The 16,352-nt window shown below is 40.1% G+C and overlaps 1 protein-coding gene across 1 annotated transcript; it reads left to right on the forward strand.

Moving 5' to 3' along the window:
- The first annotated feature begins 11,854 nt into the window (after positions 1–11,854).
- Positions 11,855–15,473, forward strand: LOC138877897 (uncharacterized). The gene is made up of 7 exons (XM_070157542.1): positions 11,855–12,038; positions 12,132–12,295; positions 12,434–12,659; positions 12,750–13,372; positions 14,299–14,691; positions 14,848–15,173; positions 15,305–15,473. The coding sequence occupies exons 1-7, from the start codon at positions 11,855–11,857 to the stop codon at positions 15,471–15,473; spliced, it is 2,085 nt and encodes a 694-aa protein (XP_070013643.1).
- Positions 15,474–16,352: the final 879 nt, after the last annotated feature.

Here is a 16,352-nt window from a genome sequence, read left to right on the forward strand (position 1 = left end):
GTTTTCTTCTTTTCTCTTTCCGAACAGTTCTCTTTATATTGGTTCTAATGACATGACATACACAACGGATCTTCAACCCAGTCTAAAAGATCAATCTGATTCCGAACTAATTGTACAAGAGGTCGATTATGATGATGAATCAGAATACGATGAGGATGAAGCCTTCGAAGAGATAAACAGAGAGTTAAGCCAGTTTGAAGAGAAATCCAAGCCCAACTTAAATGACACAGAAGCCATCAATTTAGGGGATGCAGATGATATCAGGGAAACTAAAATAAGCATCCACATTGCACCGAATATCAGGGAAGAACTAATCAAAGCACTTATTGAGTTCAAAGACGTTTTTGCATGGTCGTATGATGACATGCCGAGGTTAAGCACGGATTTAGTGGTTCACAAATTGCCCATTAACCCGGTATGCCCTCCCGTCAAGCAGAAATTGAGGAAGTTCAAAACAGACATGAGTGTGAAGATTAAAGAGGAAGTAACCAAGCAGCTGCAAGCAAAGGTTATTCGGGTCACTCGATATCCTGATTGGTTGGCTAATGTGGTGCCAGTGCCGAAGAAAGATGGGAAGATCAGGGTGTGTGTCGATTACCGCAATCTGAACAGGGCAAGCCCAAAGGATAACTTTCCATTACCCAACATCCATATCTTGATTGATAATTGTGCCGGACGTGAGATTGGGTCTTTTTTGGATTGCTATGCTGGGTATCATCAGATTCTGATGGATGAAGAAGATGCGGAAAAGACGGCTTTCATTACGCCGTGGGGGACTTATTGCTACCGAGTAATGCCATTTGGTTTGAAGAATGCTGGGGAAACGTACATGAGAGCAATGACTACTGTGTTTCATGACATGATACACAAAGAGATTGATGTATACGTGGATGGTGTGATCATAAAATCCAAGCATCAAGAAGACCACGTAGCAGACCTGAGGAAGTTTTTCCAAAGACTTCGAAGGTTTGATATTAAGCTCAACCCGACCAAATGTACATTTGGTGTTTCATCAGGAAAGCTGTTAGGATTCATCGTCAGTCGGTGAGGCATTGAGTTGGACCCGTCAAAGATCAAATCCATCCAAGATTTGCCACCGTCGAAGAACAAGATAGAAGTAATGAGTCTGTTGGGAAGGTTGAATTATATCAGCAGGTTTATTGCTCAACTCTCAGCAACTTGTGAACCCATTTTTTGGCTACTGAAGAAAGATGTTGCGGTAGAATGGACGGCAGAATGTCAGGAAGCATTTGACCAAATCAAAGGATATTTATCAAATCCACCTGTGTTGGTTCCACCTGAGCCGGGAAGACCGTTAATTCTTTATCTAACGGTCCTGGAGAATTCGTTTGGCTGCGTACTGGGGCAGCACGACATTACAGGAAGGAAGGAGCAAGCCATCTATTATCTCAGCAAGAAGTTTACAGGCTATGAGGTTAAGTACACTCAACTCGAGAAGACATGTTGCGCCCTAACTTGGGTGGCCCAGAAATTGAAGCAATCTGTCATCATATACTACTTATCTCATTTCATGCTTGGATCCACTGAAGTATATTTTCCAGAAGTCTATGCCCACAGGGAGATTGGCGAAATGGCAGATATTACTCACAGAATTCGACATCGTTTGTGTGATGAGGACGACCATGAAGGCCCAAGCATTGGCTGATCACTTGGCTGAGAATCCTGTTGATGAGGAATACGAGCCCTTGAGAACGTATTTTCCTAATGAAGAAGTGATGCATATAGATGAGTTGGAAATAACCAAGTAACCAGGATGGAAACTTTTTTTCGATGGAGCCGCAAATGCGAAGGGAGTTGGAATAGGAGCGGTACTTATTTCTAAAACATGACATCATTATCCTGTTACGGCTCAGCTGCGTTTCTATTGTGCCAACAACATGGCTTTGTATGAGGCATGCATTTTGGGTCTATGGCTAGCTGCAGACATGGATGTCCAGTACATCTTGGTCTTGGGAGACTCGTACCTCCTGGTGCATCAGATTCAGGGTGAATGGGAAACAAGGGATTTGAAGCTCATACCATATCGACAATGTTTGCACGATCTGAGCAAGCGATTTCGATCAGTGGAGTTCAGACACATCCCAAGAGTTCATAATGAGGTTGCCGATGCTTTGGCCACCTTAGCATCGATGTTGCACCACCCAGACAAAATTCATGTTGACCCGTTGCATATTCAGGTTCGTGATCAGCATGCTTATTGCAACATGTTAGAGGAAGAACTGGATGGCGAACCATGGTTCTATGATGTCAAGGAATACCTCAGGATGGGGATATACCCGGAGCAGGCCACCGGAGATCAAAAGAGAGCCATTCGACAACTGGCAAATGGATTTTTCCTCAGTGGAGGAGTGTTGTACAAAAGAACACCAGATTTGGGATTGCTGAGATGTATAGATGCTAGTCAAGCCACGACAGTTATGACAGAGGTACATGCTGGAGTTTGTGGGCCACATATGAGCGGATATGTATTGGCGAAGAAGATTCTTCGAGCAGGGTACTATTGGCTCACTATGGAGCATGATTGTATCAATTTCATGCGGAAATGCCATCAGTGTCAGATACACGAAGATCTGATTCATTCTCCGCCGACAGAATTGCATACAATGTCAGCACCATGGCCATTTGTTTCCTGGGGCATGGATATAATTGGACCAATTGAGCCAGCAGCATCCAACGGGCATAGGTTCATTCTGGTGACCATCGATTATTTCACTAAGTGGGTTAAAGCTAAAACTTTCAAGTCAGTAACCAAGAAGGCAGTGGTAGATTTTGTTCACTCCCATATCATCTGTAGATTTGGAATCCCAAAGGTGATCATCACGGATAATGGTGCTAATCTTAACAGTAATTTGATAAAAGAGGTATGTCAACAGTTTAAGATTACACACCGGAATTCCACCCCATATCATCCCAAGGCCAATGGAGCATTGAGGCAGCCAACAAAAACATAAAGAAGATACTTCGGAAAATGGTAGAAGGTTCAAGGAAATGACATGAAAAATTACCATTTGCATTGTTGGGTTATCGCACTACCGTCTGTACTTCAGTAGGGGCAACTCCTTATTTGTTGGTATATGGAACTGAAGCAGTAATACCGGTGGAAGTTGAAATTCCATCCCTTCGGATTGTCGCTGAAGCTGAGATTGATGATGACGAGTGGGTCAAAACCCGTTTAGAGCAGTTGAACTTGATTGATGAAAAAAGATTGGCAGTTGTGTGTCATGGCCAGTTATATCAAAGGAGAATGGCAAGAGCATACAACAAAAAGGTGCGTCCCCGGAAGTTTGAAGTGGGCCAGCAAGTGCTGAAACGCATCCTCCCACATCAGGCCGAGGCAAAGGGCAAGTTCGCCCCGAATTGGCAAGGGCCATTCATTGTAACCAGAGTGTTGTCCAATGGCTCTTTATGTTTAACAGATATCGAAGGGAAATGCGTCGACATGGCTATCAATTCTGATGCAGTTAAGAGATATTATGTGTGATTTCTTTTAATTGTAATTGTTGTTTGTTTGCATTTGGCATGGTATCGGAGAATGAAATGACGGAGGCAATTTGTTCTTCCATCCAAACACTTCAACCTTTGCTTCCCCTTTTGAGCCTTATTTATTCTTTCATACTCATCTTTTGGAATCAGTAATGAAAATGAAAGAAAAAGAGAAGAGAAAAAATAATGATAATAAAGACAAAAGAAAGTCACAAGAAAAACAAAGGAATTGGGAACTACGTTTGACCTGATTCCTCAAGAAGGATACGTAGGTGCCTCACAGCTCGGTCATAGTGTAACAAAAAATAAAAATCCCCAAGCAAGAAACTGGGGCAGAAGGTGTGTTTGTAATTTTGGGAAGGAAGTTTGATTCCAAGAGTTGTAATGTTTTACTCATCAAATTTATTTTGAACCTTTTGATACCCCTTTTTCTTTTAGCCATACACAAGAACCCATATTGATGTCCAAAAAAGACCTCCCGATCAGTATCCGAGAAGTGCCAAGTCATGCAAACGGAAGTCAGGAATAACACTCAAATCCCCAGCAGAGAAGAGGATCATAAGCTGGAAATGAATTGGTAGTCAAAAGAATCCCCAGTAGAGAGAGTCATATCGGTAACACTCCAATCCCCAGCTGGAAAAAATAAAATAAAATGAGAGAGTCTTATCGGTGAAAACCTCCACAAGCACCATAAGGCAATGTAAGTTGAGAGAAATAAAATGAGAGAGTCTTATCGGTGAAAACCTTCACAGGCACCATAAGGCGATGGGAGTTGAGAGAAATGAAAGAGTCTTATTAGTGAAAACCCCTCGAAGGGCACTATGAGGCGACAAGACAAGATTGGCAGAAAGGATCCGCATTTGGCAAAGAGTTGAGTGCCTGTTTATCCCCAGCAAGATGAGGTCGTCCGAAAGATTGATCGATATAAGTAGACTGGGTTGATTAATGCGGAATGCACGACATGATCGTTGGGATCGGTTATATAATTCAGATAAGTTCTTTTCTTTCTTTTTCCCCAGCATTTGTTCAGAAAGACTTCTTCTTTTTCTATCTTTTGAAATCATCACTTTTTCATTTATTGGTTTAAAGTCTTTATCTCCCCAGCAGTTTGTTTTTCAAAAGGATTTTCAGAGTTTATTACCAGTTGCCAAGATGGTGCAAAAACACAATGTGGATAGGACGGGCCAAAGATAATGCAATGGAACGAGAAAGACGTTCGTTGCAAGACCAAATGATGGATTGGTCTAGGATTTCGAGGAGGGTATGGAGAAAAGTGGGAAGCAACAATTGGTGAATAAAGAATCGTCAAGAAACAAGAGCTTCCCTGGCAGATTATCGACCAAGTTCCAAGAGGGTCGGACAACACGGAGCAGGGAAAGAAGAGGGGAAAACCATACCCAGCAGGAATATGATCGCCAGCAGGAATATCATCCCCAACAAGTAATCTCATCCCCAGCAAGCTTTGGTGATGTAATGGAACACAAAGCTGGGAAAGAAGAAAGCGAAACCATCCCCAGCAGGAGTGGCACGATCATTCGCCACGTTTTAAACTAACAAAAAAAATTTCTTTGATTTGAAGCAGGGACAAGAAATGTTATAGATGATGAAAAGACATCATGATACAAGAAAGATTGTCAAACTGGGGCAAAAAATTTTCTTTCATTTTGAAAATTTTCTGGAAGTCCGATACCCACTTGGGGAAGAAGCAAGATAACACAAGTTTGGGAAAAATGGTATCCCCAGCAGTTTTCGGAAGAAGGCCAAACAAGTTTTAAAGGAAGCAATTTCGGAAAGAAGATAACACAAGTCTTAAGGGAAGTAGTTCCAGTGGAAGGAAAGCACCAGCTTTAAAGGAAGTAGTCTTTGAAGGAGGAAAATAACATATTTTTGAATAAAACACCGGTGTTATCCCCAGCAGTTTTCAGAGGAATGAAAAACCAGTTTTGAGGGAAGCAGTTCTGAAAGAAGATAATTTCAAGTTAGAAGGAAAATGGTCCAGGAGGCAAGAAGGAGCAACAACAATAAAATGCATTTTTTAAGAAGTAGTTGAAGTCAGGAGCCCGCCTGGAGAATGCAGGTATTATATTTTGGGAAGTAGTGAAGTCAGGAGCCAACCTGGAGAATGGAGGTATTGCATTTTGAGTTGTAGTTGAAGTCAGGAGCCCGCCTGGAGAATGGAGGTTGTTGTCATTTTAAGAAGAAGTTGAAGTCAGGAACCCGTCAGGAGAATGGAGGTGTTATATTTTTTAAGTCATAATTGAAGTTAGGAGCCCGCCTGAAAAATGGAGGTGTTATATTTCTTGAGAAGGTTGAAGTCAGGAGCCCGCCTAGAGAATGGAGGTGTTATGTTTTTAAGAAATTGTCGAAGTCAGGAGCCCGCCTGGAAAATGGAGGTATTATCTCTAAATTGTTTATTGAAGTCAGGAGCCCGCCTGGAGAATGGAGGTATTATATTTTTAAGAAGTTGTTGAAGTCAGGAGCCCGCCTGGAGAATGGAGGTGTTATGTCTTTAAGAAATAGTCGAAGTCAGGAGCCCACCTGAAAAATGGAGGTGTTATATTTTTGAGTTGTAGTCGAAGACAGGAGCCCGCCTGGAGAATGGAGGTGCTATATTTTAAGAAGTAGTTGAAGTCAGGAGCCCGCCTGGAGAATGGAGGTATTATGTTTTGGGAAGTAGTGAAGTCAGGAGCCCGCCTGGAGAATGGAGGTATTACATTTTGAGTTGTAGTTGAAGTCAGGAGCCCGCCTGGAGAATGGAGGTTGTTGTCATTTCAAGTTGAAGCTGAAGTCAGGAACCTTCCTGGAGAATGGAGATGCTATATTTTTAAGAAGCAGTTGAAGTCAGGAGCCCGCCTGGAGAATGGAGGTATTATGTTTTGGGAAGTAGTGAAGTCAGGAGCCCGCTTGGAGAATGGAGGTATTACATTCTGAGTTGTAGTTGAAGTCAGGAGCCCGCTTGTAGAACGGAGGTTGTTATATTTTAAGTTGAAGAAGTCAGGAGCCCGCCTGTAGAACGGAGGTTGTTATATTTTAAGTTAGAGAAGTCAGGAGCCCGCCTGTTAGAACAGAGGTTGTTATATTTGAAGTTGATGAAGTCAGAAGCCCGCCTGGAGAATGGAGGTGTTATATTTTCAAGTCATTGTTGAAGTCAGGAGCCCGCCTGGAGAATGGAGGTGTTATATTTTTAAGTTGTGTTGGAAGTCAGGAGCCCGCCTGAAGAATGGAGGTTGTTATCATTGCAAGTTGCAGACGAAGTCAGGAGCCCGCCGGGAGAATGGAGGTATTATATTTTTAAGAAGTAGCTGAAGTCAGGAGCCCGCCTGTAGAACGGAGGTTGTCATATTTTAAGTTGAAGGGGTCAGGATCCCGCCTGTAGAATGGAGGTGTTTACTTTAAAGTTTTTGTTTAAGTCAGGAGCCCGCCTGGAGAATAAAGGTTGATATATTTGCAAGGTTGCTATTGGAGTCAGGAGCCCGCCTGCAGAACAGAGGAATACATTTCAAGATCAAGTCAGAAGTCAGTAATGCGGAGGGTTACAACAAAAATACCCCCAGCATGAATCCCATTTCAGAAATCAGAAAGAAGACTACAAGAGCAAGTCGAAGATAGATAAGATTCTGTAATCATTAGTTTTTGTCTAGCCTTTTGTTTTATTTCTTGAAATGGTGTAATAAGGAGGTCGGAAAGCAGTAGTAACAGCATGCAACAGCAATAACAGCAACATCGTAGTCCCGTGGTAGCCCCAGCAACCGAAACTTCCTGAACTACATTGACCTGATTCCCTTTTAGCCAGGGATATGTAGGAAACCTTCGAAGCAGAGGTTCGGTCAAATCTTTAAAAAATGCTTCACACGGAGTGACCGAATGGGCAAAAATAACTCATATCCGCTCACTTTATCTTTGCATGAAAACTCTTCGTGTTTCCGGACAAAGAGGGGCAGCTGTGAGCACGTGATTTTTGCCCTACAAGAACTACTCCCACAAAAATTCAAAATAAAATAGTTGTGTGTTGCTTGTGATTTATTTGTATTTGTTTGTGCATGTTTATTCTATTTTTACTACTGAAAAATACAAAAATATATGTGTTGCATTTGCATTTACAATTTAGGATTAATTAACCAGTGATTCGTTTTATGAAAATGAAAATCATAAAAATAATAATGTACTTTGCATTTTTAGCATTTAATGTTGAATTGTGTGATTTTATTGTTAATTGGCATTTAATTGTATGTGATAAATGTTATTAAAAGATAATTAGTATTTTTAGTAAGTTAACTTGGTTTATAATTTTAGAAAGTAATTTAGAAATCAAAATGAATGAAAAGAACAAAAGAAATAGGAAGGAAATCGGATTAGGCTCAAATCCCTGGCCCAATGGTGTGTCCCAAACCCGGTCCAGGCAGCTCCTCTCACAGGATGGTGAAACGACGTAGTATATAAACCAAACTACGTCGTTTCAATGGCAAAAATCTCAGTCATTCAACCAAGCCACATCCAACGGTCATAGATCAATTCCCATATTCAAGAACCGAACCCGACCCGTTTACCCCGAACCAAACCCGCCTCAGTATATAACCAAAACGACCCCGTTTGACCCCCTAACCTAATCTGGACCGTCGATCTTCACTGATCCAACAGACCATATTAATCACCCTATTTCAATATACCAAACACCAAGTCAGAGATCCTGACCCTTTCATTCCATCTCTAACCTCCCAGAGACCACTCCCTCACACCACCGTCGACCACCCACCGGAAATCGCCCCACGGCGGTTCCGGTGGTCCAATCCCTCCCATCTTCACACCACTGAACCCCCACGACCTCCTCATGCCAATCCTGTACCCGTCTCTCTTCGAATCATCCCTGAGTTCCTCGAATATTAGATCGAAGAACTGACCGGAACCCTAGTTCGTCTAATTAACCCCAAACTCACACCCCATGACCTCCTAGACTCCCTCACCCCAAATCCTTGCTTGTTTTCCCTCGAATGTTGGCCTAAATCCCTGGATCTTAAATCCAAGAACGAACCCTAAAATTCCTAAAACTCCCAAATCGGTTGAATGGTGGAGATCTTGACTGAATTAGACCTTAGTCTTATGTTATCGCATTGAAAACACCGTCCAGAAATTGGAGGTTTCTCGGATTTGTTCAATATGGCCTGTTCTCCGGGTATCCCTTGAATCCATAGAAGATGAGACGCAAAAATATGTAAAAGTTGTAATTGCATAAAGCTTGATGAATGAATGATCTTTGGCCTTCAGTCTTCAATAACAACTTGTTTGGAATCCAGTGGCATAATGTGAAAGTAGTTAGTTTAGTCTGTTTCATCCTAGTACAAATAGTGTATTCTGGGAACCATGTTGCTATTTCTTTCTTATCTGAATATTTGTGGTATGTAAAGTTAATTGAATACTTGAGATACTGTGTATATGGACTATTAACATATGCCTATTCTCTTCAATAGAATCGACTTTAGTATGGTTCAATTTTAGTATAGTCCAAGTATGGCGCCCTGTTCTATAAAGTATTAAAACTGGAATATGATGGAGCCTAAAAGGTTAGGAAGAATGTATATGTTCGTACCAGTAATTCCATGTATAATAGATAGTAGAAATGATTTATACTTCATCATTTAGTGTCAATAACCCTAGCCTGGATATCATGTAGTCATAGTTCAGAAGTTGCATCTCTTTTAGCTTCGATATTGATTTATTATGATTCGCCCACTAAATGCATATTGAAGGAAAGGATTGAGGCATTAGCGTAAGTTCGTTTGGGTAAAGTTCGAAAATTTTTGGGACCATGGAGATTGGGCTTGAATGCGTGGCAAACAAGTCCCAAGATTTCCAACCCACGGAAAGGTATCCTAGGGGAGATTAAAAGAACGTTTGGCTCTAGAACTGATCCACGACTTTGAGCCCAAACGCTGGTGGCCGAAATGCCGGATTGCTGCAATCGTGCACAAGCAAATTCATTATTTGGGCTCAGCTGGAAGAATTCAATTCATAGTTCAACGTATTATAATTCAATACATAATTAACTAGGACTCTTTCTTTTATTTTAGAGACAAATAAAGTAGAGAATCATAGTTGCTCTTAGGTTTGCCCTTTAAATAATGAACGAGATGAGCCTCGCCAAATAAAGCACCTAGATTGCGGGGCCCTCGATAATTGTATTTTATTAAAATACATAGATTTCGGGACAGACCGTTTAGCGAATTTCACGGCCATTTCCCAAAATAACCCCGCGTTAGTCTCTTTAGGCGCATACTTTAAATAACATTACCTTCTTAAACCCGGGTGCACATTTATGTGACCCAAATCCAAATCTCAACGAGGTCAAAATGTGTCTCTAATCACGGGTACATTGATTGTGACATGGTTCGAGATGCATTTCCACGACGTTGCAAATTCCTTTTAAAAATAATGAATGAGACGAGCCTCGACAAACAGAAATACACAAGCTGCGGGGCCCTCTATACGTGTTGGTAGAATTACTTAGACCTCGGGATGGGCCGTTTAGCAAAAGTTCACGGCCTTACCCAAAATAATGATACGCTAGTCGTTTTAGGGGCGCCTTTAATAATTTACTTTCTCAAACTCGGGTGCACATTTATGTGACCCAAATCCAAATCTCAACAGAGTTGAAATGTGTCAATAACCACGGGTGCATTGATGTGACGTGGTTCAATATGTATTTTCACGACGTTGTAATGCTCGTTAAAAATAATAATAATAAAAGCGGTAAACAGTTAAAATTTGTGCATATGTTCAACATGTATAAAAATCAGATAAATAAGCCGAATACAATAGTTGAGCGACCGTGCTAGAACCACGGAACTCGGGAATGCCTAACACCTTCTCCCGGGTTAACAGAATTCCCTATCTGGATTTCTGGTTCGCAGACTGTAATACAGAGTCAATTTTTTCCTCGATTCGGGATTCAACCGGTGACTTGGGACACCATAAATCTCCTAAGTGGCGATTCTGAATCTTTAAATAAAATCCCGTTTTGATTGTCCTTTAATTGGAAAAAACTCCCCTACGCCCCTGCGGGCGCGGGTGAAAAAGGAGGTGTGACAAGGTGTATCAAGGTTTGGTAGATGGCTCAATTTCGGTTCCAACAAATTCACATGATTGATGCTTTTCCATTATCTTGAGGAGTCGATTAGGCTTCCGTGTGAGTTTATTTCTTTCCTTTGCTCGAAGACGAGCAAGCATTTAAGTGTGGGATGTATTTGATGAGTATATAGAAAGTGTTTAGTTTGGTTATATTTGTTGGGTTTTTCTAAATGGTGTGATGGGAAATGGAAGAGGCACCTCTTGGATTGCACCTCTTCATTTTACCCTTTCATTGCCTATAAGTTTAGAGGCTTGGCCTCATTTTTCAGATATTAAACATCTGAAATCTCTTCATCTCCTTTCTACATTGTTGTATTATTTTTTAAATAAACATAAGTGTCAAGCGTGATTTACTTTGTTTGTTGAGTTTGCTGAAGTTCTGTGATTTGTAGTGCCGCTATCACATAATAGTTATTCCATTCTATCTTAGGAGGAATTAATCTAAAATATTAGGCAACAGTGAGGGGATTAAATTCCCTAAAGATACACAAGAAACTTGTGGACTTGAAATTATTTTATATTTTGTAGAACTAACGTTTATTTGCTTTTCTGATTTTCTGGTTTCGAACATGTAATACTAACAATCTTAAGAAATTTATTTTCGGATGGATGGAAAAGAAAATCAGAGTGAATTAGTCGAATCATGATTATGGTGATATAAGAAAAATCTGCACTTAAAGTTAAAAGTGGTGTTTTCATGTTCTTCTGTTGGACTAGAATTGACATGCAAATTAGCAAAGAAATGGATAGTTTTGAGATTAAGAAATGTTGAGAGATATAGGCTCCACCTATTTAGCTAGAATACAGTTAGTAGAGTAGTTAGTAATACACTAGACTATAGTTAGTAGTGAGTTAGTTATAACCAACACTTGTATAAATAGTAGGTTAACTTTTAGATCGATGTAACAGTGATATTTTCCATTCTATGTAGTAACTGCCTTCTTCTTCTTCCTCTAATTTCATCTCCTCTCACCACCATAGCTGAAGCTTCATGACATGGTATCAGATCTTGGTTAAACGACTGTTAGAGCTCAGCTATGACAGATTTCTCAAGACTCTTCTGTATTACATAAGTAAAATTGATCAATTGAGCCAATTCTCAGTCTGAATCTCACTCCTATCAAGCTAGAGTTTGGAGATTTGTTTGATTGAGCCTCGATTGACTGTCAATAGCTACACTCCTCTTCAATTCAAAATTCTTGGAGTATTTCCTTCAATTTCTGCAACAATGTCGACCAATGGAGAAGTTGATGATAATCAGACCTTCGCAGAATCAGTTGATCAAGTTGGTCATCATCATCCTCTGTACATTCACCTGTCCGATACACAAGGTTTTGTTCTCATCTCTATTCAACTACAAGGTGCTGAAAACTACTCTATTTGGAGCAGATCTTTGAAAATTGTGTTGCATGGTAAAAATAAATTAGGCTTTGTCTTAGGAACCTGCAAAAAAAGTAACTATGATGTTAGTCTTCATGAGCTATAGGATAGGTGCAATGCAATAGTGTTAGCATGGACTATGAATATTGTGGCACCAAATTTGATTAGTATTGTCATATATGCCTCCGATGCCTATACTGTCAGGGATGGCCTAAGGGAACGATTTGACAAAGTAAATGCATCTAGAGCAGCTTATCTACATAAGGAAATTGTTACCTTAACACAAGGAGTATCCTTTGAGTCTGTGTATTTCTCTTGACTGAGGGAACTCTGGGATGAGTATGAAACACTCACTCATCCACCTTCATGTGGTTGTCCTAAGTCAAAGAATCATGTAGAGCACTATCAGCTTCAAAATCTTTATCAGTTTCTCACAGTCCTCAATGACTCCTATGAGAATGCCAAAAATCAGGTGTTAATGACTCGACCATTACCTAATCTAAACCAAGCGTATGCCATGATAATCAATGTAGAAAGCCAAAGGATCACTGGAAAAAGTGTGTATGGCTCTAATGATAACAATGAAGTTGCTGCTATGATAAGTAATAGATCTCAGAATGGTGGTCACAATGGAGGATCTAACAATTTTGGAGGTTATACCAACACTGGCTACTCTAGAGGTTACAAACCTAAGAATTTCTTCAACAAATCAACAATTTAGTGTGACTATTGTAAGTGTAAAGGCCATACAAAGGAAAACTGTTTCAAGCTTCATGGATATCCTAGTGATTTCAAGAACAAGAGAAGAGGAGGAGGTTTTAATGCTCAAGCAAACAATGTGAACAACAATATGAATCATATTGAGAAAAATTATGGGAATCTGCCCTCAGAAACACAAGGCAACCAGCTGAACTGTGCTACTCCAACTCAGTTCTTTACTCTAGAGCAATACCAGCAAATCCTGCAGATGCTGAGCAGGGGCAAAGATACTGAACTTGTTGCTAACTCAGCTACTACAGAGACGGCAATTATATTACATGCTTTTATGTCTACCTTGGTGGATCATAATTGGATAGTAAACACAGGAGCATCTAATCACATGGTGCATAGTTTAAATCTATTAGAATCCTATGAGGAAGTATCAGAGAAGGATAAAAATAAAGTCCAACTACCTACTGGTGAACAAGCTTCTATTACACACACTGGAATCTATTTTTTCTTCAGAAATAAGAAAATTCAGAATATACTTCACATTCCAGATTTCAAGTATAACTTACTCTCAGTGTCTAAAATCACAAAAGAGTTAAGGTGTTTGGTGGCATTCTTTCTTGACTTTTGTGTCTTTCGGGAACTCTTCAGTGGAAAGGTAATGGGGATTGGTAAAGAAGAACTTGGACTCTACATCCTCAAGGTTGCAGATAGACAGACTCCTGAACAATATATATCCCCAAGTATAAATACCATTGTTAGTACAAATAAAAATGTCAGCCTAAATAATACAAATACATGTAATGATTTCTCTTTGTGGCATATGAGGCTAGGACATGCTCCTCTAAAGGTACTGCAAAAACTACATAATCTTCATGAGTTGCATCTAACTGATCATTAGCATTGTATTGTATGTCCTATTGCAAAGCAATCAAGGCTGCCTTTTCCTCTTAGAACCACTTGTTCTACTTCTATTTTTTATCTTGTTCATGCAGATGTTTGGGGTCCATACAGACTACCAAATCATGACAGCAAGAGATATGTTTTAACCTTGATGGATGATTTCTCTACATATATTTGAATTTTTCTTCAAACTACTAAGGTAGATACTATTGTAGTTTTAAAGAACTTTCTGGCAATGGTGTCAAATCAGTTTAAAACCACAGTCAAGTGCTTTAGAACTAACAATGGCACTGAATTTGTGAATGATTAAGTTCATTCTCTGTTGCAAAGTCTGGGCATCCTTCATCAAAGTTCTTGTGTTTATACACCCCAACAAAATGGGGTGGTGGAGAGAAGGCAAAGGACTATATTAGATATGGCTAGAGCTCTCAGATTTCATGTATGTATACCTCTAAGATTTTGGAGTGAGTGTGTGTCTACAGTAGTATACCTATTAAATAGATTGCCTACTGGACTTCTTCAAGGCAAGTCTCCATTTGAAGCTCTATTTCAGAAGATTCCTTCCATACAACATGTTAGAGTGTTTGGCAACTTATGCTATGCCACAAAGATGAAAAAAGGGGATAAGTTCAGTCCTAGGGCAATTCCAGCAGTCATATAGGATATTCATCTTCTCAAAAGGGCTACATTCTCTATGATCTACAATCCAAGGGCTTCTTTGTCAGTAGAGATGTTGTCTTTAAGGAAGACATTTTTCCTTTTAAGAATATGCAACTTGGAGCATCTCTCTTATTTCCTATACTAGAGTTCACAGATGCACAAATTGAAAAGAGTATTGGCCAACCTGTATCTATCTCAGATTTGCCTACTCCTGGTATTCAACAAGTGCTTTCTCATCCTAGTCCTCTCTATGGTATTCATTCTGAACCAAGCCCTTCTATTCCACCTTCTGCACCCTCAGTCTCTCCTGAAGGTCTCAGAAGATCTTCTAGGCCTTCTAAACCTCCTATATGGCTAACTGATTATGTAGTCCATCCCAAGAAAATCACTTGTCACTATTTTGTATCCCAGCATGTCTCTTACAATTAGTTGTCTTCAGACTACAGGGCTTCTCTTACTACATATTCATCTATTGTTGAATCTAGAACATTCAAATAAGCAAGTATTGATACAAAATGGATCAAAACTATGCAAGCTGAGATTTCAGCATTGCAAAACAATAATACTTAGTCCTTGGTTGATCTGCCTCAAGGGAAAGTTCCTATAGGGTGCAAGTGGGTCTTCAAGGTTAAGTATAAGTCTAATGGTGAAGTGGTAAGATACAAGGCTAGACTATTAGCCAAATGCTACAGTCAACAAGAAGGGCTAGATTATACAGAAACATTCTCTCCTATGGCCAAGATGGTCACAGTGAGGGCTGTAGTTGCATTAGCTGCTGCATCTAGCTGGTACATTTTTCAGATGGATGTCCATAATGCATTCCTTCAGGGTGACCATCTAGAAGAAGTCCACATGCAAGTTCCTGATGGCTTTTCAAGCCAGGGGCAAATCAAAAGGTGTGTAAGCTACAAAAGTCTTTGTATGGATTGAAGCAAGCACCTAGGCAGTGGAATCTTAAGCTAACAGAAGCACTTCTAGACATGAACTTTTCTCAAAGCCACTATGATTATTCCCTGTTCACCAAAAGAATAGGAGTTTATCTTGTAGTCATCCTACTTTATATGGATGATTTGTTGGTAACTGGCAGCAACTTATTCCTCATCCAGCAGGTCAGAAAAGATTTGCAGGAGAAGTTCAAGATGAAAGATCTAGGGGAGCTAAAGTATTTCCTTGGCATTGAGTTCTCAAGGTCTTAGGAAGGTATTCTAATGTGCCAAAGGAAATATGCCCTAGAATTAGTATCTAAACTTGGCTTAGCAGGAGGAAAACCAGCCCCTACACCTCTTGAGTTTAATCAAAAACTCACCTCTGTTGAATTTGATCAAATAGTAAAAGACAGTGACTCTGAAGATGTCCAACTTGAAAAGAAGGGAAATTATCAAAGACTAGTTGGGAGGCTCCTGTACCTAACAATGACAAGGCTAGATATAGCCTTTGTTGTTCAGGTACTCAGCTGTATATGCATGCACCTAAGACTTCTCACATGGAAGGTGCTAGAAGAGTAGTGAAATACATCAAGTATACACATGGACTTGGTCTGTTCATACCAATTGGAAGCTGCAATAAACTAATAGCCTATTGTGATTCAGATTGGGGTGCATGCGTTGAGTCTAGGAGGTTGGTCACAGGGTATGTAGTTAAATTTGGAAAAGCACTGATTTCCTGGAAGTCAAAGAAATAAGGGACAATATCTGGAAGTTCAGCCGAGGTAGAGTTCAGAAGCATGGCAACCACAGTAGTTGAAATTGTGTGGTTGGTTGGACTTTTCAAGGAGTTAGGAGTTGATATTGCTCTGCTTGTGCCTCTACACTGTGACAGTAAGGCAGCAATCCAAATTGCTGCACATCTAATATTTCATGAACGGACTAAACACATAAATATTGACTGTCATTTTGTAAGAGAAAAGCTAGTACAAGGTCTTATTCAAACTCAGCATGTTGGCACAACAGAGCAAATAGCAGATGTGCTGACAAAGGCTTTGTGCAAACCACATCATGACTATTTACTAAGCAAGCTGGGAATGAAGAATGTTTTTCATCCCTCAGCTTGAGGGGGAGTGTTGAGAGATATAGGCC

Source organism: Nicotiana sylvestris, chromosome 9 (assembly GCF_000393655.2).
Source record: "Nicotiana sylvestris chromosome 9, ASM39365v2, whole genome shotgun sequence".
Taxonomy (NCBI): domain Eukaryota; kingdom Viridiplantae; phylum Streptophyta; class Magnoliopsida; order Solanales; family Solanaceae; genus Nicotiana; species Nicotiana sylvestris.